This window comes from Bombina bombina, chromosome 6 (genome assembly GCF_027579735.1).
Source record: "Bombina bombina isolate aBomBom1 chromosome 6, aBomBom1.pri, whole genome shotgun sequence".
Lineage (NCBI taxonomy): Eukaryota > Metazoa > Chordata > Amphibia > Anura > Bombinatoridae > Bombina > Bombina bombina.
This window is the reverse complement of record NC_069504.1, coordinates 983,399,213-983,424,550: the sequence shown is the minus strand read 5'-3', so window position 1 is coordinate 983,424,550 and position 25,338 is coordinate 983,399,213. Positions and strand designations below refer to the sequence as shown.

The 25,338-nt window shown below is 40.5% G+C and overlaps 1 protein-coding gene across 1 annotated transcript in view; it reads left to right on the top strand.

The window, feature by feature from the left end:
* Positions 1–25,338, top strand: part of CSF1R (colony stimulating factor 1 receptor) — a 262,226-nt gene that overhangs the window by 99,542 nt on the left and 137,346 nt on the right. The window contains exons 2-3 of the mRNA XM_053718651.1: positions 3,078–3,335; positions 6,004–6,273. Coding sequence (XP_053574626.1) covers positions 3,078–3,335; positions 6,004–6,273 — 528 coding nt within the window. The remainder of the gene's footprint in view (positions 1–3,077; positions 3,336–6,003; positions 6,274–25,338) is intronic.

The following is a 25,338-nucleotide window of genomic DNA, read 5'->3' as shown; positions in this document are numbered from 1 at the left end:
GGCTATGTGGGTTTTGGATGATTGTGAGATTTGAGGGTGTGGGAGACCGGTAGTATGTTGAGAGCTGATTTAATTTCTGATGGAGTCGATTTTGTTGTTGAAGTAGCTGGCAAAATCTTGGGCTGAGAGAAAAGTTGTGGTGGGAGGTGGGGGTGGGCGGAGAAGAGTATTGAATGTGGAGAACAGACATTTTGGGTTTGAAGAAAGAGTAGAGAGAAGAATAGAGAAGAAATGTTGCTTATATAGATTAAGGGCAGAATAGTAAGAGATCAAGATGAACTTATAGTGAAGAAAGTCAGCAGAACTCCGAGATTTCCTCCAGTGTTGCTCAGCAGTACGGGAACATCTGTGTAGGTACCGTGTCAGAGGAGTATGCCAGGGCTGAGGATGAGTATATGTTTTCCGAGTTATGGTAGGTGGAGCCAGGTTATCAAGGACCGATGTAAGGGTGGAGTTATAGTGGCAGATGGATTCATCAGGACAGGAAAAGGAGGGGATGGAAGAGAGAAGAGGTTTGAGAGAGCTAGAAAGCTGTTGCTGATCTAATGACTTGATTCTTCTGTGAAGTTTAGTGTGAGGGGTAGAAGGAGGGAGAGTCATAGGGAGGGAGGTGATGGTACAAGTGAGGAGGTGGTGGTCAGAAAGAGGAAAAGGTGAGTTTGTGAAGTTTGAGATCGTGCATCGATAATTGAAAATCAGATCAAGGGAGTGACTATCTTTGTGAGTGGGAGAGTCAGTCCATTGTGACAGGCCGAAAGAGGAAGTGAGTTTCAGAAGTTGTTTTGCAGAGGAGGCAGTGGGATTATAAACAGGGAGGTTGAAGTCACCGAGAATGAGGGCAGGGGTATCTGAGGAAAGGAAGTAAGGTAGCCAGGTGGCAAAGTGATCTAGAAATAGAGTTGCAGAGCCAGGGGGGGCGGTATATGACTACAACGCAAATAGAGAGGGGAGAGAATAAGCGAATCATGTGTGTTTTGAATTAAGAAAATGTGAGGGAAGAGAAGGGCTGTATTTGTTGAAAGGTGCAACAGAAGGAAAGTAAAATACCAACACCACCTCCTTGTCTATTGTCAGACCTAGGAGTGTGGCTGAAGTGGAGACCCCCATGTGACAGTGCAGCAGAGGAAGCAGTGTCTGAAGGAGAGAGTCAGGTTTCTGTGAGAGCCAGAAGGTTGAGAGAGTGGGAGATAAAGAGGTCATGGATAGAAGTGAGTTTGTTGCAAACAGAGCGAAAGTTCCATAGTGCACAAGTGAAGGGGGTGGTGGCTTTAGATGCAAGAGGAATAAGATTAAGGCTACCAGAGTTTTGCTTTTTAAGTCTATTGAAGGGCACACATGGGTGTGCAGGGCAAGGAAGTTGTGGGGGACCAGGATTAGGGGAGATGTCACCAGCGGCTAGTATGAGCAAGAGGGAGAGTGACATGAGATGAGATGTGGATTTGCAGTAGTGAGACTGTTTTTGTGATGAGTTGCAAGGGGGAGAGAAAGTCTTTAAGAATGTGTGAAGTTCATGAATACAAAAGTAAGGTGATGTTAAGAGAGATGTGCTAATGAGCAGTGAAGGTGGTAAGGGGAAGGGGTAAGGAGTAATTGAGTAAAGTAGTGTGTTAAACAGCCAAAAGGTGGCAAAAAGGGATATTAAGCTATTGTGCATTTTTTACAAAATAGTCAGACGGTGTATAAAACTCAGTATTAAAACAGAACTTGCCTTATCCCTTGTCCAATCCTTGTTCAACTCTTGTATAATTTGATGTGCCTCACTTATAAATGTTCATTGAAGAGATGTGAACAGATGATCTTACACTATTGCTATCTAACCCACATTGCTAATCCCTTCATTGCTTTCTCCATAGCATTGTTCAATTTATAGGCCAGAGCATTCTGCTGAATGCAATAAATTAGGTAATGACCTAATCAAAGACAGTCAAAAGGCCAATTGGGAAAATTTGATTCAGGGTGAGATAAGTTAAAAATAACAGACAATAGAATTTGGGGGAGGCTGTGGTTAAACCATTACTGAAATGATAAATTTAGGAATTAAAATAAGTATTTGCAAGGTTGGAACATCACAGATGACACAAAAACGGGGAAAATGGCAGGATTTTAATGCAGGGACCCAATTCACATACCAAAAGAGAGGCTTGCAATACAGACAACACAAAAACAGAGAAAATGGCAGGATTTGAATGCAGGGACCCAATTCACATACTAAAAGAGAGGCTTGTAATACAGATGACACAAAAACAGGGAAAATGGCAGGATTTGAATGCAGGGACCCAATTCACATACCAAAATAGAGGCTTGTAATACAGATGACACAAAAACAGGGAAAATTGCAGGATTTGAATGCAGGGACCCAATTCACATACCAAAAGAGAGGCTTGCAATACAGATTACACAAAAACAGGGAACATGGCAGGATTTGAATGCAGGGACCCAATTCACATACCTGAAGGCAGAAGAGAGAGTAGGATAACTCAGCATTCCTTAGCAGATATCAATAGGCAGTTTGTTAGTTAGTAAACAGCAGTGTGGTGAGTATTGAGTATCAGTCTTGTATAATTAGTTGTGTCTCACTTATAAATGTTCACTTAAGAGATGTAAACAGATGATCTTACACTATTTCTATCTAACCTACATTGCTAACCCCTTTTTACCTCTGTGATTACCTTGTATCTAAGCCTCTGCAGACTGCCTCCTTATCTCAGTTCTTTTGACAGACTTGCATTTTAGCCAATCAGTGCTCTCTCATAAAGAACTCCACAGGCATGAGCACACTTTAGCTGGGAAAAAATATCAAATGCATTAAAATAAGAGGTGGCCTTCAAGGTTTAGAAATTAGCATATGAGCCTACCTAGGTTTAGCTTTCAACAAAGACTACCAAGAGAACAAAGTAAAAATGATTATAAAGGTGAATTGGAAAATTGTATAAAATTGCATGCCCTATCTGAATCATGAAAGTTTATTTTTGACTAGACTGTCCCTTTAAATACACTTTTTAATGAACAGAGAGAAGCCTCTTTACATGGTTGATATATATTTTTTTTTTACATTGTTAACTTTTATTTTTTACAAGGTAAAGGAACTCCAGTTATTGAACCTACTTGGACCAAACTTGTAGGCAAAGGGGAATCGGTACAGTTCACCTGCTCGGGGAATGGCACAGGGAAATGGACAACATTCACCAAATCACAAATGAAACATGTTAAACTAATTGGTAACAGCAGTGTTGTGCAAATTAGCGCAGCCTTATACAGTGACACTGGGACCTACACATGTGAGGAAAACCACGGTAATGCTTCTAAGACAACATCAGTGCACTTGTTTGTAAAAGGTAAGGATTGTCCATATCCCACAAACTATAACTCCCAAATTTTATGGTCGAAGTTGTGGCAGGAGAGGCATATACAGTGGGCGGGGCTGGTGTCTCATGGGTGAGATTGAGCAGAGCCTGAATGTTTCATAGGAGAAGCTGGGTTAGTCCCTAGAACCCAAGACATTTTCCCTGAATAGAGTAGCTACAGGAGGGACAGCAGCAGACCACTCAACCCATGACAATCCTGCACTATCCAGAGTAGCTGGGAGCATCCATCAGCTTAGGCACATACAAATATAAAATCACACAGCATAGCCTTTGTATTTCTGGAAACAAAACAAAAACACAATGAAAGATGATGCAACTAGATTATAAACAAAGGCTCTCGATTATATTGGCCTTGGCAAAGGCTTTTAGCAATTGTCAGTATGAATGAACCAGATAATATTTTACAGGTGTTGATAATTAGACAGCTAATGGCAAAAAAAAAAAAAAACAACAACACATTAAGCCTTTGATGACAGGGTTAATTTGTGTTCCGATGTAAAAAAAAATAAATCCTGCGATCGTGCATGCGATCACAAGATTTCAATGATGTGATTGGGTCAGGGGGGCGTCCCTGTGACGCTAGGCACACCCGCCAGACCGCTATCACATTATCAGAAGCGCAGTTGGCTTTAGGACAGCCAACGGTTATGACTTTCTATTTCGTCATAACGGCACTAAAGCCCAGTGTAATTATGACGGAATAGAACGGCATAACGGCGTTAAAAGGTTAAAGGGACATAAAACTCAATTTTTTCTTTCATGATTCAGATAGAGAATATAATTTATAAACATTTCCAATCTACTTCTTTGATCAATTTTGCTTTATTCTCTTGTTATTCTTTTTTGAAGAGATATCTCGATAGGTAGCGTGCACATATCTGGAGCACTACATAACAGGAAATAGTGCTGCCATCTAGTGCTCATGGTAATGTATAACATTGTTGCAAAACTGCTGCCATATAGTGCTCCAGACATGTGCACATGCCTGAACTTACTTTCCTGCTTTTCAACCATGGATAACAAGAAAACAAAGGAAATGTGATAATAGAAGTAAACTGGAAAGTTGTTTAAAATTGTATGCTCTATCTAAATCATGAAAGAAAAAAATTGAGTTTCATGACCCTTTAATGTCCACATTTATATTCCCAATCAAATGTCTAAACATTACCATTCTAAAATAAACCCCTCCAAAAAAATTATTATATTATTAAATACTGTTAGGAGGGTGAGTTTAATTTCAGAATTTTATGCCTTTAACTTTTTATTGGGAAACTAAAGTCATGTGGTAATGTCAGCTTTTTTTGTTTTTGTTTTTTATTTGAATTTCCTTTTTTTTTGTTTTCTTTCTTTCTTTCTTTTTTTTTTTGTAGTAGACTGTACTCTTAGACCATAAAGGATACACAATTCCTGTCACTGGCAAAACTCATTGCTCTGAGTGTTCACCTGACACTCTTAGAAAGCTGGGTTCCACCCTGTGACTCACACAGTTAGCCCCAGATAAGCCTAGGTGCAGAGTCCAATTGGGAAATATCATACATAAATATCAAGCACAGCACACAGGACAGCTGGCACTTGCATAGAGTTAGATTAAAAGCATGAAATGCTGCTGTTACATTTTATTACAATATTTGTCCAAATGGTAATAGACCCAGGAACAACTTCAAGGCCTCTTCATACCTGGGTCCCTAAACTACAGCCATACAACATGCTAGTTATCAGTCAGACTTACTGAAATGCAAACAAGGTGTCACAGCTATTTGTAACCTCCCCTAGGCATATAGTGGACTCTTAAACCAGAGTGGGACATGTCCCGTACCATTTGCAAAAAACTCACAAGTGTAGGTGATACCTGGTACTCTCAGAAAACTGAATTTATGTCAAGTGATTCAGGAAGTTATAGGGATACTAAACCCAAATGTTTTCTTTCATGATTCAGAAATAGCATGCAAATTTAAGCAACTTTCTAATTTACTCCTATCTTCAATTTTTCTTTGTTTTCTTGCTATCTTTATTTAAAAAGCAGGAATCTTAGGAGCCCATTTTAGGTTCAGCACCCTGGATAGGGCTTGGTTATTGGTGGCTACATTTAGCAAAACAAGCAAGCTTAACCTGGTTCTGAACCAAAAATTGGCTGGGTCCTATGAGTTACATTCCTGCTTTTTAAATAAAGATAGCAAGAGAACAAAGAAAAATTGGTAATAAGTAAATTAGAAAGCATAAAATTGCATGCGCTATTGGTATCGTTAAAGAAGAAATTTGTGTTTAGTATCCCTTTAACCGCAGACAAGACTGGGTCCTATTGGGAAAAAATCACATATAACATATATAACTATCAAACACAACACACAAAAGCGACATTACTTGCTCAGATGCACACAGCTAAGGTAAAAGAAAAAGGTGTTGCATCAAGGTCTCTTTTAGGTAGAACCCTAACCTACAGCTATACATTCTTGCTATCAGCCTGACACACTGAAATACAAACAAGAGTGACACGGCTATTTGTCATTTTTACTATATACGCTGGCAAAACTCACAGCTCTTTATACTAAGCAGTAAGAAAATAAAAAATGAAACGTTAGAGCAATAAAATAATTACTTAGTACTTTAAGTCTACTTTAAGTATTCTTTCTTTTCCTAGATCCACGGCAATACTGGTATGCACCACGTGGAAGAATCGCTGCTACAGAGTACTCAAATGTTACTATAGATTGCTTGATAACTGATCCATCTATATATCAGGTTTATCTCAAGAAGAAAGATAAAAATAAACAAAATGTATCATTCAGCGATACAAAAGGATTTACAATACATAATGTGCAAAAGGATGATGAGGGAGCATACGTTTGTGTAGCCATGGTGAATGGCCAGCCCAAGTCTTCAAGCAGCATAGACCTTAGGGTAAAGGAAGGTAAGACGTTGCTCGTATTTCCTAAAAAAAGCTCTTAATTTTATATATACCTGTGTGTATATATATATATATAACTTCATATAAAGCACTCGCTGGACTTTAGTCATCTTTAAAAATTTATTTTATTAATGTGACATTTCGGGATACAAACAATCCCTTCTTCTGATTGTTTGTATCCCGAAACGTCACATTAATAAAAGAAGCAAGTGCTTTATATTAAGTTATGTGGGATGATCCAAGACAGCACCCTGGCAGTTGGAAATGGTTGGTGAGAGTGCAACCACACCACAAAAAATATGTGTATATATATAAATATATGATATATAGATAGATAGATAGATAGATAGATAGATAGATAGATAGATAGATAGATACATAGATAGATAGATAGATAGATAGATAGATGATAGATAGATAGACAGAATCTTAATCAAAGTAAAAGTACTTTACTGGAAACCAAAAAAACATAATTTTTTAGAATTATTTATATACAGGTAGAAAACCCTTTAACCAAACTACTTTGGATTTAGGAATATTTTGGTTTTCAGAATAGTTGTATATTTACATCTGTAAAATGTGACATTTGGAAGAGGGGATGGGACCAAGTGTAAACAACAATATCTTACATTATTTAGGTAATATTTACATGTCATAATACAGTTTGTACATGCAACCTTAAAGGGACACTGAACCCAAATTTTTTCATTCATGATTCAGATAGAGCATGCAATTTTAAGCCACTTTCTAATTATTCCTATTATCAATTTTCTTCGTTCTCTTGCTATCTTTATTTTAAAAAGACGACATCTAAGCTTTTTTTTTTATTCAGAACTCTGGACAGCACTTTTTTATTGGTGGATGAGTTTATCCACCAATCAGCAAGAACAACCCAGGTTGATCAACAAAAATGGGCCGGCATCTAAACTTACTTTCTTGCATTTCAAATAAAGATACCAAGAGAAAAAAAAAATTTGATAACAGGAGTAAATTAGAAAGTTGCTTAAAATGTCATGCTCTATCTGAATCATGAAAGAAAAAATGTGGGTACAGTGTCCCTTTAAGGTAGTTTTATTTTAGTTTTAATATTTTTATATACAGAGGGTCAGATAACAAGCAGAGCGCTAAAGAAAGCGATATTAGCGATCCACTTTGTGATACCAGTGTACGCTAATGTGCGCTGGTATTACAAGTTAACAGCAATTGCTGGGTAGCATTGCGCTCGCAAGAGTGCGCTTCCATAGGCTCTAAAGGGAGCCTTGTTCTGATGCCATCAGAGACCTCAAGCTACGGAGGGGGTAAGTAGCGCGGCGATGGCAGCAGTAAATATCTATATATATGATTATATACATATATATTTATATGTTAATATGTGTATTATTAACACATAAATATATATGTACGGTATATAGTCATATACATATATATTTACTGGGAACACACTGTTCTCATAGACCGCAATGTAAATGCACTTTTCAGTGCTGTTTTTTTTCTAACACCCCACTCCCACCAACTTTAGACCCCCAAAACTGTTTAGTGCAGTTGTTTTTAATTTAAAAAAATTATACTTTTGTTTTTAATTAAAAACTTTACTGCCCTCTATTTTGATCTCTGGTTCATTTTTAGTGCGCTAATTGCTACCTCCAGCTCATGTAGCAATAACCAGGCACTTTTTCCATTTACAGACGGGCACGTGATAATTTAGCGCTCCACGTGTAATCTAACCCATAGTACTGTAATATTTGCTGTTTTAATAACTATAGACTAGCATTTTCAAAGCAAATTAATGATGAAGGTAGAGTAGATTGTGACTTACTGGTGAGGTAAAATGACAATTTTTTATAATTTTATTAAAAAAATATTAATGAAAAAGTCTGGATTTTGGAATTCTGGATTTGGACATTTGTACCTGTATAATTTCAAGCAACAAAGAGCACTCTCCATTATAAATGTAGGATACTCAGAGACAGCCATGCACAACTATATAATAACTAGCACTTACTGGAGCATTTATATATATATATATATATATATATATATATATATATATATATATATATATATATATATATATTTACTGTATATACACAACACATAGAAAGTCTGGCACTCTCTTGGAAGCATACATCTAGATTAAAAGCAAAATGGAAGAGTTAGTTACAGATTTTGGCCAAATGGTGATAGGCCCAGGACCACATCAAGGTCTCTTCTATGGAATAAGATTGCTGTCAAAAAGGCAAGTGTGACTGATTTTTTTCTTATCATTGTACATAAATTGTGACATATGAATACAAATCTGAATACAATTTGTTTGCAGAATACAACATTTTAATTACAAATACAATTCTTTTTCTTGGAAGTACAATTTTGTTTATTGGAAGTAAAGTCTGCTTTTTTTGGAATTACACCTTTTTTTTTTGGAAACACAATACAATTTTTTCTTTGGAAGTACAATTCTTTTTTTGGAATTACACTTCTAGCATGTGTTAAAACACTGTTAAAAATAAATTATAGTTCCAATTTTGCTAAAGGACTTGTGATATCACAGCATTCAATTCAGTAGTTTGCATGGGAACTATCAAAATCAATATACCTTAGTATTCTATTATTATAAAACAAGGCAGAATAAGCACTTTGGGCATGTTAAAGCATGTTGTATTGTAAAACAAAAAAACATACTCTGAAAGAAGAACACATGCTACAGTGAGTTATTGCACCTACCATGAAAACTGTACTTAAAACATCAAAATTACTTGATTACTAATACTTCTCAACCATGGAGTACTTGTTGGCAGCTGAGAGAGTAAACCTTAAAGGACCGCTAAATACAGTAGAATTGCATAATTAACGTGCATAATTAAAAGACAATGCAATAACACTTACTCTGAATTTCACAATTTTTGTTTTCTGGCAAATTTATTTTTTCTCACACTTGCCAGCTCCATGTGTTATGTGACAAACATCAGCCAATAACAGACTAGTTATACCCTTTGAGTGATAATGGAAGTAAATTGGAAAGATTCTTAAAATGATGTGATCACAGTTTAATTTTGAATTAAGTGTCCCATAGAAAATAGATGGAAAAGTTTACAATAATTGATCATTTTTTTTATATATGTGGTCGCAAATATCATCCAACCCCTTACAACACTTATTCTATTTCCTTCTAATGGCAGTGAGAGTCCATGAAAACATTCATAACCTAGGGAAATACTTTACCTGGCCACCAGGAGGAAGCAAACACCCCCCAAGCAAAACATTAAATATCCCTCCCACTTCCCCTACCCTCTTAGTAGTTCTTTGCCTCATCTCATCTTTATCTATCTCTGGTATGTGCATAAGGACTCCATTCTAACCCTTCATCACATATTATAACTGCTTATCCCCCCTACAAATCTTTATGTATCTCTGGTATGTCTCTATTACCTTAAAAAAAAAGCTTTCTTTTCTCTGTCTTCCAGTTTGATAAGAAAGGTGCCATCTGCAATGTTTGTTTATGCCTTGTTTGATCTTGCTCTAATATATGACCTTTGCTAATTAGGATCATGTGACTGTTATTACCTTTAAATTGAATATCCCCAGCTTGTTCCATCAAGCTTAGCTTGTTATATCAGTGCAGTACTGCATGTGTGTAGTTGTCTAAGTGTGCTAGTTCATAAGTGTAGAGAGAGTTATAACAACGGAGTGAGACAAAGGAGTGGACAACAGAGATAAGTACTTTTCAAATTCCCACAATTAAATGCTAAATATGCTACACTTTCTAATGTCTGCATTAACCTTTTCCTCCCCTCTCCTTAAAGTCACAGCTCTTCCATTCACAAACAGCACTCAGAACATTCATATTTCTCCTTCTCTTCTACCTTCCCCCCTCTACAACACACATTAACTCTATTCCTATCTCACATCCCTCAGCCAGCCATACCTCACTAATCCTAAACTTAAACACTCACATAAGACACATTCTCATCTCCTTTCACTAACCAGCTTTCTTCTTCTTGTAGCTAGGGATGTCTCGCCTAACCCAGGTCCACCCTCTGCTTCCCTCAGATCACTACCCCAAATGACACCTCATACACCTTGCCCACGTAACCCTCTAAACCTCATTAACTGCACCTCTATTAGTACACCCCAATTCTCATGTGCCCTTTGAAATGCACGCTCTGTATGCAATAAGCTTACATCTATTCACAACCAATTTATTTCATGTTCACTTAACTTGTTAGCCCTCACTGAAACTTGGCTTTCCTCCTCTAACACAACTGCTGTAGCCTCTCTGTCCTATGGTGGCCTGCACTTCAGTCACACTCCCAGGCCTGGAGACAAACAAGGAGGAGGAGTAGGAATTTTCCTGTCTCCACACAGTACCTTTCACTGCATTCCTTCACCCCCCTCTCTTTCCTTCTCATCTTTTGAAGTTCACACTATCCGCCTTTTCTCACCTATAGCTCTTCGTGTTGCAGTTATCTATCAGCCCCCTGGCCCAGCATCACAATTTCTGGACCACTTTGAAGCCTGGCTTCCACATTTTCTCTCTTGTAATGTCCCTTCTCTCATCTTAGGGGACTTCAACATACCCCTTGATAAGCCTAAGATGCCTGCTGCCTCAAAACTTCTATCCCTTACCACCTCTTTAGGCCTGTCCCAGTGGACAACATCTCCAACACACTGTGAAGGCAACTCCATAGACCTGGTGTTCACAAATCTCTCTTACTCTACCTGCTACATCTTTGCAAGCCCCCAAAAAACTGCTACCTTACAGGAATTTAAATGACTTGGATCTCACAGACTTTTCCACTCAACTGAGTCCTCTGCTCTCTGACATTTCATCCCTCTCTTGTCTAAACCTCGTGACTCTACAGTATAATTCAGCACTAAAATCAACACTTGACAAAACTGCACCCTCCACTCTTTGACGTACATCAATCACTCGACGGCAACCGTGGCACACTAAAAAAGACCAGATATCTTCAGCGATGCTCACGGGCTGCTGAATGGCAGTGGAGGAAATCATGCACCTGTGCTGATTTCCAACATTATAAATTCACCCTTAAGTCCTACAACTCTGCACTCAGCCTGGCCAAACAAATCTATTTCTCCTCCCTTGTGTCATCTCATGCATCCAACCCCAGAAAACTGTTCTCTTCCTTTAACTCCCTTCTATGTCCGCCTGCCCCCCCCCCCCCGCCCACTACCAACCTCACTGCTCAAATTATTGCTGATCACTTCAAAAATAAAATTGACACCATTAGAAAAGAGATCTGCACCTCACACCCCTCAAACCCAGCAATCCTACCCATCCCTTCGATTAACAAAAATCAATGCTACTTCCCTCCTGTAACAGAGGAAGAAGTACCTGCACTCCTATCCTTGGCTCATCTCACAACCTGCCCACTTGACCCTATTCCTTCATAACTTATTCCCTCTCTCTCTGCTTCACTAACCCCTACCCTAACTCATCTCTTTAACCAATCTCTCACTGCTGGCACATTTCCTGACACTTTCAAGCATGCGTCAATCATACCAATCCTAAAAAAGCCCTTGCTTGACCCCTCCATGCCTTCTAATTATCGACCAATCTCCTTACTTCCCTTTGCTTCAAAATTATTGGAACGACTAGTCTATAATCGGCTAACTCAATTTCTCACAACTAACTTCTTACTTGATCCACTACAATCTGGTTTCCGCCCTAAACACTCAACAGAATCCACTCTTGCTAAAGTAACAAAGGACCTGTTATCAGCTAAAGCAAAAGGCCATTACTCCTTACTAATTCTTCTTGACCTGTCCGCATCTATTGACACAGTTGACCATCATCTCCTCCTAAAAATACTACATTCATTTGGCATCCGAGACACAGCCCTCTCCTGGTTTGCATCATATCTGTCAAACCTTGCTTTTCTCTCTTTATACATCCTGCCTTGGAAAACTTATAGCCTCCTTTGGATTCCAGTACCACTTATATGCTGATGATACCCAAATCTATCTTTCCTCTCCTGATATCTCTCCCTCTTTACTCAACCAGATTTCTGACTGTCTCTCTTCAAATTTTCTCTTGGATGTCTTCACACTACCTCCAACTCAATCTGTCCAAAACTGAGCTGCTTTTTATCCCCCCTCTTCAAGACATACAAAACCTGATATTTCTCTGATGGTTGGAGACTCTATTCTCAATACCTCAACCCAGGTCTGCTGTCTTGGGGTCACACTAGACTCAGAACTCATTCAACCCACATATACAAGCGCTTACCAAATCCTGCCGTTCACACCTACGCAACATTTCCAGAATTCGTCCCTTCCCTACTCAAAAAACTACAAAAAATACTTATTCATTCCCTCATTTTGTCACGCATTGATTATTTCAGTCTACTACTAAATGGCCTTCCAAAACACCACCTCTCCTCCCTCCAATCTATTATGAATGCTTCTGCTAGACTCATCTACCTAAGTCGACAATCTACATCAGCTGCTCCGCTCTGCCAGTCTCTACACTGGCTCCCCATACACTCCAGAATACAATTTAAAGTATTAACCCTAACCTACAAAGCACTCAACAGTCTAACTCCCAACTATATTTCCTCTCTCATTGTGAAATATTCCCCATCCCGTCCTCTTCGATCAACCTCTGACCTACGTCTCTACACTCCTGTTATCTCTACGTCCCACTCCCGCCTCCAAGACTTCGCACGTGCTGCTCCTGTCCTCTGGAACTCCCTACCCCGCTCCATTAGACTGTCTCCAACCTTGTATAGCTTCAGACGCTCCTTGAAAACTCACCTATTCAGAGAGGCTTACCATCTCTCCTCCATCCCGCATCCGAACCAAACTAATACATGAACTGTCTGACTCACTGCTGCAACTACAACCGATGTGACAAGCTACCCCAACCTTATGTCTCTGCACCCTACACCTATAGACTGTGAGCTCTCCGGAGCAGGGCCCTCTTCCTCCTGTACTAGATTTTTTTAGTTTTGTTATGTTTTGTATTTTATCACAAATCTTTTTCATTGTATACCACTATCACTGTACCCAGCGCTACGGAATTTGGTGGCGCTATACAAATAAATGATAATAATAATAATCTCATTGAGGTAGGCAGAGAGAGGTGCTCTGCTAAAGATTCTGATTTCATTGTCCTCAATTGATTGTTTCCTGCAAGAGAGGACAGGGGAGTTGTAAAGCCATGTAATTATCTTAATAGAGTATTGGTATATGTTAGCTTCTGGATATTGCAGGGAAGTTCCCATGCATCCTCCAGATAACCATGATATCCTCCTTTACTGGCAAAATGTGTTAGTTACACTGATCTTCCTTGTGTTGCAGGTCTCCTCAGGAAGGACAGAAGCGGGGTAAGTCCCACCCTTCCTCCTCCAATGGCTTGTTGCCTAAAAGAGAAGGTTTTCATTAAATTGCCTGCAGTTTATGAAGGGATTAGTTGGACTTCAGGGGGTTACTTACTCCTTTTATGCTGCACTGGACTGAGGTTGTTTATGCACTGGCATCAAATCTCTCATCTATCATACTGCATGTGACTGGTATTATATTTTTCCACTTAGCAGTCTTCCCGCCACTATGGGGCTAGTAAGGGAGTCATAGTGGTTTGACGTTCAGTCACAGTGACTGATAATATTATCCGCTAAGCAATACCTGCCACTAAAGGGGCTAGAAGCTTACTTGGTAGGATAATTATAACGGTTTCTCTCTGTCCCAGACTGTAAATAGTTTCCCCCCCCCCCCAGCTCGTAAAGGTCAACATATCTCTTCCAGTTGTGTGGTGATGGTGTAATTCTATCTCTATGAGTTTTTGAGTGGTTGCTGTGTCTTTAGAATTGGGTGATATGATCATCCCAATGGTTGAAACACTGTGGATTTTCCTCTATCTTATATCTAGGAGGGTTTAATATCCCCACAGGACAGCCTTATGTAGTTCTGTACTAATAGATCTCATTGACTATTATAGGGGTTTCCGCAGTATTCTCTCCCTTGCTCAAGTAAGCAGCAAGTCTGAGGATGGCTTTAGGGTAGTGGCCTGCCCTGTTTCCTTCATGAGACTCTGCTTTATAGTACACTCAAGAGGATATTATTTATTTATGCACGCTTAGTAAGGGTACCTTCTCTTAGATGTACTGGGGGTTTAGCTCTATCTATACCATAATTTGGCCAGTATATTCTTAGCTACTCCTGAGGATATGTACAACTGGCATGTAAAGGTTATATCCCATGTGTGCTTATAGGTTCCCCACTATAGGGCGGCCTGTATTTCTTTGTAGGTTTGTACAATCTGTAAATAGTTTCTGCCAAACTAGGGCAGGTCATTATTGTTCTCTCTATGGACAAGATTACAATGAGCGTGTTAAAACTTTTATGCGCGCAATGTGGTCTTTGTGCAATCAATTTCCATCGCGCAGGTATTACAAGTCTTGAAAAATCACGACTGTGCACGTGCATTCGCCTTCTACGCAACAATCCTTTCCACGCTCGAAGAGCTGTACTTAACATCTTTGCGAAACAAAAAAAGTTTCACAAAACACTTCAAAAATTCATTACAGTTAAACTCATATTAACACTTTCTAATAAAAAGTATTTAAAATAATATTGCACACAAAAGTTTTAAGGGCTCAAAGATACGAGATCTCGGGTGTTAGAAAAAAAAAGCCAACACAGAGATTTTACATTGACATACATACTAGAGAAACGGATTTATATGTATAGAGATATGTTTAACTATGGAGATAATGAAAATATTTTACATTACAATCTTATGCACATTAAACAATATCTCAGATGTATTTTCAAAGAGATATTCGCATATAGAATTTGAGATATCTAGACATATATATATTCATATACCTATCTCGTTATCAATAGATATAATCTGTCCAACAATCATCACATATGTAGAGAAATATTTATTTAGAATTAAATAGAAAATATTCCGTTGCGAAAACATTTTCGCAATATGAAATATTTGCATTTTCATGTACACTTTTCTAGGAGAATACGTCATGGGCTTTGCGCAAGATATTAGGATTTTTGTGTTTTATTTTTATATTTGTCTTCTCCATTGACTTCTAAGGGGAATACATGAAGGCGCACGCCATTTTGCGGTTTGCATTACGCAGCTTAACGCGTGCGCAAAATAAGTTATTTCTTAACTTGTAATAGCTACACAATCCCGAATGCAAAAAAGTCATAACGCGCTCAAAGTTTTCGCAACTGATTTACCGCGCGACTTCTTGCCCTATATGAGGTACTCTTAATGTAATCTTGCCCTATATGAGGTACTCTTAATGTGAACACTTTTCTGAAATTTCTCAGTTATAATTGTGTCTTCAAGACGGTCTCACAACGTCTTTTTGATAGACACTCAGATTTTTACCCTGTTATCTCTATGGAATACTACTGTATCGTACATACCTGGTGCTGTTTCTTATTGCTGTGCAATTACATATCTAGGATTTGGGGGAACCTGGAAGAGAAATGCTTTCCTACGTTGTATAGAAGATCTGGTGCCTATTGGTGTGGTTGTACTGATACATCATGCAGAACAGGGAAGAGGGTTTGATTCAAACCTCCTCCTTGTTTCCAGAAAAGGATGGGAAGCTTTTGTCCATCTTAGACCAGACGTACCTCAGCATATTCGTGAGGATACCTGCTTTTTCATGGTATCTATCAGGCCCTTTTTTTTCTGCAATAGAATCAGTTTATGGCCACTATGGAACTGAAAGATGTACACATCACATCTGATCCTCCCAAATCATTAGTAGCAGCTCTGGTTTGCATTTTCTGAAATAGCATTATCAAATTATAGCTTTCACTTTGGATTTAGCTAGGTCTCCCAGGATTCAGGTATCCCCTCACAGTGCTCAGGCTTCAGGGGATTGTTGAGGCGTCTTACTCAAATGACATCCTGGTTCAAGCACCATTCCTATTATTAGTGACATCTCTAGTACTCTAGTACCGTAGGATGCTTAGATGGCAGCTATACCTAGTATAGAGTTCTCTCACCACCAACTTGAGGGTGAGCTTTTAGGGATCATAGATTCTATTGGCATGCATGTCTATCTAACAGATGGACAAGCATTTCCACTTCATAGCTCTTTCATTTGTTTAGCTATGAGTCCCTGAATCTTGACTCAGGTTCTAGGAGTCCTCTTTTCTTATAGACAGGCTACAAGGGATTGTGGTGGTGCCATGCTTGGCCGACCTTTCTAGGCATGGCACCATCTTTGCTTTTAGCAACAACTCTCACTGAGAGTTCTTCTGGGAAGCAATTCTCTCAATCCGACTTTGTGAATGATATCTGAGCATTATCTTTCTCTCTTTTTTCATGCGTATATATCTCAGGGATTAACGCAGGGAGAGGCTTAGGGCTGCCTGTCATAGGTTTCAATCAACTCCTCAGCCTCAATGGCTCAGGGCTTGAAAGTAGTAGAACTTGCTTGTTTTCTTCTGTGAACCCTGATATTTAAACCATGTTTAACACATTACAACATGGTGCTGACCATATTAATAATTACATATGCATGTCTCTGTATAAGATGAACATGTTAGGGGACAAACATGAGTTTCCGTTGTGAGGTGTAACACGAACTAAGTTTATTGCACGTACAGTATACCATATTTTAATTTTGTATTTGTGTTTCAATTGAATGTACTGGGGTTCTTTCTCTCCATGTGTGTACCTTTAATAAATATTGTGCATTTTTTATGTGTGTCTTTTTAATTTTTTCTGCATACATGATTGGTCAGTATCCCTTTAAATGATGGGCATCTAGCTCATTCAGTATTCCTATGATTAAGTGCCCTGTGGAGGCACAAAACACGTAAGGAGCTTATTCTTGCAACTTGCCCTCATGTTTTAACTGTGTGTATTAAAAGCTAAGTTTTATTTTAAATTCTAATGCCTCTGTGTGCCGCTTTTCAAATTTTTTCTGTATCTATTAGCGGCTTGCTCAGCCGCATGTAGCGTGCACCTCCTGGGGCTGAGTGACTCATCCCATGATTTCACCACTTCCGGTGGCGTTTGACTCACTCCTCCACACTGAGGATCTGCAGCGGCGTTTTCATGTTATGGCACCATCTTTGCTTTTATCGACAACTCTCACTGAGAGTTGTTCTGGGAAGCAATTCCAGAAAAATATTCTCTCAATCCGACTTTGTAATTGATATATGGGCATTCTCTTCCTCTCTCTTTTCATGCATATATATATATATAACGCAGGGAGAGGCTTAGGGCTGCCTTTCATAGGTTTCAATCCACTCCTCAGACTCAATGACTCAGTTCTTGGAAGTGGTAGCACTTGTTTGTTTTCATCTGTGAACCCTACAGTTCTGTATGTTCAGACAATGAAATGGAGACCATTCAAATCTGTCTCAGTTAATCTCTCTGGATCTATAGACAAAGGAACCTTCAGACTGGTGACAGTCTCAAAACCCTGTTGTCAGGTAATGGTTTTCTACGTCTACCCTGGATACAATTTTCACAAATGCAAGCTTCTCTTCCTTTCAACTATGTGAATTTTAGGGCCATCTTCAATGCCTTTCCAGTCATGACCTTAGTTTTTCGTTCTACCCGTTAGATCAATTCTGATCAGACATCATCTGTGGTCTATGTCAGACTTCTGGGCGGTGTAATGCTCATGGGATATTCCTCTATCAGACCAAACTTGGCCAGTAGTCTTCTTATCCCAGCATTAAGTGGAATGATAGGAAATATCCCAGAACAGAGAGAGTTTGTGAAATGAGGTAAGCAGTACTCACGGTAGGCAGGGTAGTCCTTCACGGCAATAAGATGAAGGTAGAGAATGGTCAACAGGCAGAGTCTGGCAACAGGAAGGCAAGAAGTATTGAATTTCAGGGGTAAACCAATAGAATGACCAGGAACAGGCAGGAGTCAGCAACAAAGGAAATCCAGAAGTATAACAGTTCAGGGGTTAACCAATAGAATGGTCAGACAGGCAGAGTACAGCAACATTATGGCAATCCAGTACTTTAGGGGTTAAGCAAGCAGAGTAGACAGACAGGCAGAGTTCAGCAATGTTATGGCAATCCAGTACTTTAGGGATTAAGCAAGCAGAGTAGACAGACAGGCAGAGTTCAAATAACAATATAGCAGTCCAGCAATACAATGAATATAGCACCCAGGAGTACACAAAGAAACCTATACTTGGGTGATGTAAGTAAAGAACAGAGGTACTTACATAGCCCCAGGTTCACGCCAAGGAACATTTCCAGGAGGGATGATGTTGTGGCAAGTGTGCCCAGAGCAACACCGTCATCACAACAGCCCTGGAAACTGGAAAGAGCCGTCTGCGTCTGTGGCAACTGCCACAGGGAAAGGAAGCAGAGCTGAGCGGCATTACAGAGCCCCCTCCACAAAGGGTACCTCCGGGACCCTAACGTGGCTTGGAGGGATGAGCAGAGTAAAACCTGGAGACCAAGGATGGATCATGCACATCACAGGCAGGAATCCAGGAACTATCTGCCACAGAGTAACCTCTTCAATGCACAAGGTACTGCAGTTGCCTGCGCTTGTATCTGGAGTCCAGGATCCAAGCAACCTCATACTCAGGTTCACCATGAATTAAGAGCGGAGGAGAAGGGGGTCTGAGTCGAGTATATCTGTTCTTGATGTAGGGCTTGAGTAGTGAAATGTGAAAGACTGGGTGTATGCGCAGGGTTCTGGGCAAGGCCACTTTGTAGGCAACAGGAGACAGTCTTTTAAGGACTCTGTAAGGGCCGATATATCTGGGCCCTAATTTATTACAGGGTTGACGTAGACGAACATGTCGAGTAGAGACCCAGACTCGCTCACCAACAACAAAGGCCCGAATAGTACCTCAATGATGGTCGGCATGCCAGCTAAACGTAAGTTAGGGCTCGATGATTGAAAGCTCTCTGGGCTGGCGAGATTATTAAAGAATGCTCGCCAGTCCTTATATTTCCCTGTTGTTATTATCTAAAGCCACTTTTTACCCTTAAAACAAGGTGTCTTTCTAAGGGGCGTAAACTTCATTTTCATATGAAATGTGCATAACAAAATTCGTATTTTAAACATCATGAAAAACAAATATTTCAATCATTCACACAAAAATAAACAGGAAAAAATTGTATTGTTAAGGTGCATCAAAAATTGTAACAAAATTCTTCACCAAAAATCATATGTTAACAAAAATGTAAAATTTGTATGTAATTTACACAGGAATAAATCAAATTAAATATGCACAGCGTAATTGTAATACACTGGGTGTGCAAAAATCACACAGAAATGTGAACGTATAAATACAAAATGCAACGCATAATTGTTGTTTTTTCGTAAAATGGGCTGAACATGGGAGTTCCATGGGCATATATGAAAATGTCTCTCTAATCCCAGAGTAATGCTGTAAAGATTTTCGCACTGCAGATATCACAGTTTTTTCTCACCAACTAAAATGTGGCAAGCTTTTCTCAGGACACTCAAAATAATTATAACCCTAATAGAGAAACACATATATACGAAAATATAGGCGAATGTAAGATGTTCTATGCAGAAAGCAGTATAATGTGTGTTATATTGACTGCAGAATTTTAATTTTAATGTGCTCCCCCTGCTCCCTGGTAACTTCACTCTAAGGAGCGAAATGTCCCTATCCAGCGAGCTCCAATACTTTTAATAGAAGCCATCTCGCCACTAGCAGGGACTGCCCCTTTTTTACTATCATTCCACCGGTCGAAGCCCTGCAAGAGTCAGCGAGTAAAAGTGGCTTTGAGCAGTCGAAATTTATATCATCGAGCCCTTAGAGCGTATACATTGCCAATGGGTAGTAAGGTCAGCAGCAGGAACTCCAGTAGATTGAGCTGAAAGTGGGAAGAGACAGGAGAGCATCATAGAGATAAGTGCCAATGACTGTTCCTTGCTAGTTCAGCTAGGGGCAAGAGTCCTGACCGATTGGTATGCTGAGAATTGACATAGGCTCTTAGATAGGCTTTGAGGTCTTGATTTGTCCTCCTTGTCAGACCATTGGTCTGAGGATGATGGCCAGAAGACAGAGATACAGTGGTTCCAATCATTTTGCAAAAAGCTCTCCAGAAGGTGGAAATGAATTGAGGTCCTCTGTCAGAGATGATATTTACAGGTATACCATGAAGGCGTACCAAATGATGAAGAAACAAACTTGACAAGCCTTGGGCAGTAGGTAGTTTAACCAAGGGCACAAAATGAGCAAGCCTGGAGAATCGATCCACCACAACTCATATAACCGTATGGTGGTCAGAACGAGGGAGGTCCACGATAAAATCCATGGTTATGTGTCTCCAAGGTTGTTTGGGAATGGACAATGGTTGAAGTAAGCCATGAGGCAAGGATCGGGGAGTCTTATTGGCAGCAAAAGTCATGCAGGCCTTTACATAATTCTGAGAATCAGACTTCATGGTAGGCTACCATACATGTTGAGAAAGAAGCTTAAAGGTTAAATCAGGATGTCCTGATAAATTGCTGTCATGAGCCCAGTATAGCGCAGGGGTGCAAAGGTTTGGATGTACAAAGAGGATCTCAGAAGCCACAGGGGCTTCAGGAGGCTTTCCAGATTGGGCACGTTGCAGTTTTTGAAGTAGGGAGGTATTAAGTTGAGCAATCACAAAGGAGGGAGGTATGAGGTGTTCAATAGGAGCTTCAGAAGAGTCATTAGACTAAGAAAACTGACGGGAAAGGGTGTCAGACTTTTTATTCTTGGTCCCAGGAAGTTAAGAGCCTACAAAGTTAAAACGGCAAAAGAATAAGGCCAATCTGGCCTGTCGAGGATTGAGTCGATGAGCAGTCTCTAGGTATGTCAAATTTTTGTGGTCAGTGAGAATCTGAATGGGGTTGGTGGTAAACTCCAGCCATTGACGCCATTCGGTTAAGGCCATCTTAATGGCTAAGAGTTCATGATTTCCCACATCATAATTCTTGTCAGCAGGAGTAAAAGTTTTAGAGAAAAAGGCTACAGGGTGCAACTTAGAGGTTAAAGGATCCCTTTGGGTTGAGACTGTTCCAGCTCCAATCTCGGAGACATCAACCTCTAATGTGAACTGCAGAGCACAGGAGCAGGAGCAGAACAAAAGAGCCTTTTCAGACGAGAGAAAGCATCCACGGCCACAGGAGGCCAATTTTTGCAGTCCCTGTTACGTTTAGTCACCTCAGTGAGCAGAGCAACTATTTGGGAGAAGTTCTTTATAAACTTGCGTTAGCAGTTAGAGAACCCCAAAAATCTCTGTAGTTCCTTTAATGAGGTGGGTTGAGGCCATTCCATAACTGCTGTTAGCTTTGTAGGATCCAAAGCAAAACCTTCCTTAGAGATGACATAACCAAGGAACTGGGTCTGAACTTGATCAAACTCACATTTCTCCAGCTTGGCAACCTGGAAATTGTTTCTGAGTTGAAGTACCTGTTTTACATGTTCATGATGCTCCTCAAGGGTGGAGGAGAATATAAGGATGTCATCCAGATAGACGATGACAGTGCGATTGAGGAGGTCACAGAAGACATAATTGACAAAGGCTTGGAAGACAGCAGGGGCATTACACAGCCCAAAAGGCATTATGAGGTATTTGTAATGCCCTGATCTTGTATTGAAGGCAGTCTTCCATTCATGCCCTGGGAAGATACAGATAAGATTGAAGTGAAGTAGCGAGCATTTTGGAACGAATCGTAAAGTCCAGTGATCAAAGGAATATGATAGCGATTCTTGATAGTGATGTTGTTTAGGGCTCTGTAGTCGATACAGGGTCTGAGCCCACCATCCTTTTTACTGACAAAAAAGAAGCCAGCCCCAGCAGGAGAAGAGGAAGGATGAATGAAACATTTATCTAGGTTCTCTTGGATATATTCCTCTATGGCCTTGGTTTTAGCTTTGGAGAGAGATAAGTCCTCCCTTTAGGAAGTGGGGCTCCAGGAAAGAGATCAATTTTGCAGTCGTAAGGATGGTGGGGTGGCAGCACATTAGCTGCTTTCTTTTCAAACACATCTGTAAAACCTGCATATACTGAGGGTAGGCTTGGTGGCAGCACATTAGCAGCTTTCTTTTCAAACACATCTGTAAAACCTGCATATACTGAGGGTAGGCTTAAAGGGGTCTGTAGCCTGGCAATGGGGACATGGTGCAGTGGAGTAACCTTAGCCAGGCAGGAGTGGAAGAAGGATGTACCCCAGGAGGCCAATTGTCCCTCAGTCCAGTTGAACTGCGGATTGTATATACGAAGCCAAGGGAGACCAAGGATAACAGGTTGTGCCGGAGAATGAATGACATTGAACTGCAACTGTTCGGTATGAATAACTCCCACAGTCAAAGTTAGGGGTGCTGATTCAAAATGGATTAAAACGGATCCAAGAGGAGTGCCATCCAGAGTAGTTATCTTAAGACATTGCTTTTTCTGCAGAAGAGGTAAACCTGTCTGAATCATAAAACGGTGATCAAGAAAATTTCCAGCTGCCCCTGAATCAATAAAGGCTTGAGCGTTGACTAAATTCTGAAGAAAGGTAAGGGTAACAGGTACCAGGATCTGAGAAGGCAGAGGGGATTTAGTAGTGACCACGCTTAGAGGTAACCCAGTTTTAGCCTCTAAGCATTGGATTTTCCCAGCAGGATATCACAATTCTTAAGTTGGTGTGAGTTAGAACCACAATAGAAACACAGTCTCAATCTCCTTCTCCTCAGTCTTTCAGATTCTGTGGGTTTGAGGGAGGAGAGATCCATGAGTTCCTCTACCAAGGTAGCTGGAGGTGCTGAAGAGGCAGAGGGTAGTCTAGAGACTGGATGAGTGGGAGGACAAGAGAGAAGGATTCTTTGAGTTCTGTCTCTTTCAGCTTGTCTCTCCTGAAAGTGAGAATCTAGACTGATACAAAGTGTTATGAATTCATCCAGGTAAGAAGGAACATCATGATAAGTAAGCTCGTCCTTGATGCGTTCATGTAAACCTCTCCTAAAGGCCGCCTTGAGAGCACTGCCATCCCAGCTGGTCTCAAGTGCCAGGGTGCGAAAATCCATGGCGTATTGTGCCACAGTTCTATTGCTCTGGCGGAGATCCAAGAGAGAGTACTCTGTAGCAGAAGTGCGGCCGGAGGTCCCAAATACAGAAGATAATGCAGAAATTAAGGCATCAGTATCGTTCAGGAGTTGAGCGCTCTGTTCCAAAAGGGGAGAGACCCAGGCTAGGGCCTTGCCTTTCAATAAAGAGATGATAAAAGTGACCTTTGACTGATGAGACTGGAAGGTGTGAGGATCATTGCGAAAGTGCAACCTGCACTGGTTGATAAAACCCCTACAGTCGGTAGTACCATCATACTTGCCAGCTAATAGTATCCAGGGTATACTTACAGCAGGGGAAGAAGCTGCAGCACTAGCAGCAGGGACCGGCTTTATAACAACAGGAGCAGTGTTCTTCTCTGCAACCAGTGAGGAGAGCATAGCAGTTATACTCTGCAAGTGTATGGTATGGTTCCCAGCATCTGTCCCTGAAGAGCAACTGCTCTTGCTACCTCATTTGGATCCATGGCCCAAGTATAATGTAATGCTCATGGGATATTCCTCTATCAGACCAAACTTGTCCAGTAGTCTTCTTATCTGGCATGAAGTTAAATGATAGGAAATATCCCAGAACAGAGAGAGTTTGTGAAATGTAGTAAGCAGTACTCACGGTAGGCAGGTTAGTCCTTCACGGCAATAAGATGAAGGCGGAGAAGACAGGCAGAGTCCGGCAACAGGAAGGCAATCCACCAGTATAGCAGTTCAGGGGTAAACCAATAGAATGACCAGGAACAGGCAGGAGTCAGCAACAAAGGAAATCCAGCAGTGTAACAGTTCAGGGGTAAACCAATAGAATGGTCAGACAGGCAGAGTTCAGCAATGTTATGGCAATCCAGTACTTTAGGCGTTAAGCAAGCAGAGAGGTCAGACAGGCAGAGTTCAAATAACGATATAGCAGTCCAGCAATACAATGAATATAGCACCCAGGAGTCCACACAGAAACATCTATACTTGTGCGATGTAAGTAAAGAATAGAGGTATTTACACAGTTCCAGGTTCACACCAAGGCACAGTTCCAGGAGGCTCAGAGGGATGACGTCTTGGCAAGTGCACCCAGAGCACCGCCACGTCCATGGAAACAGCCCTGGCAACCTGCATCCATGGCAACTGCCACAGGGAAAAGAAGCGGAGCGGCATGACAGGCGGAATGCAAAACTCTCTGTTGATGCAGGAGGAATTCCGCAATTCTTCTGAACAGAGTCTACCATTGTCAGATTTTAGCCTTCCACATCCAAGGTGATAAAAACTGGGAAACACTTTTTCTGAGTAGATAGATTCTCCTTACAGGGGAATGGACCCACAATCAGGAGATGTTCTATGAGGTCCTCCACATGTCGGGGTGTCCGAAAATAGACCTATTGTTTTCTATTTCAATTCCAGGTTACCAAGATATGGGTCGAGATTGCGAGTCCCTCAGACAGGACTGGTGGACGCTCCATAGCATTTCAGTTTAATGTATCTGTTTTCCTCTGATCTTGGTGCTGTTTGAGAGGTAGCTTGGATATAACAGGAGGGAATTTCAGCTATTTTTCTGGATCCTGCGTGACTCCGCAGGACTTGGTTTACAGAATATCATCTGCTCCTCCATGTCGGTTGCCTTAGAAACCAGACTCTCTGGAGTACGGACATTTTTTTCTATAATAATCTAGATACTATGAGGCTGACTGCATGGAGATTGTATGACTATTTTTTTCTCAGAGAAAATTCTCTGAGAAGGTAATCTATATTCTCATTCAGGCACGCAAGCCTGTTGCGAGACGTATCTATCATAAGGCCTGGAGGGCTCCTCTATAAGTGTGAAAGTATGGTTTTCCTGGCGTTGAGAGGAGATTCTCTGTATTTTAGTTTGAGAATGGTCTGGAGAAAGGCCTGTTGGCCAGGTCCGTTTAAGAGTCAGATTGCCTTTAAGTTTGACAGTTGTTCAGGAGTTGGTTCTGACTATTGCTAGTATCAAACCTGTTTCTCCTCCATGGAGCCTTATCTTTGTTCTTAGGTTTCTTTCTTAGGCTCTGTTTTAGCCTAT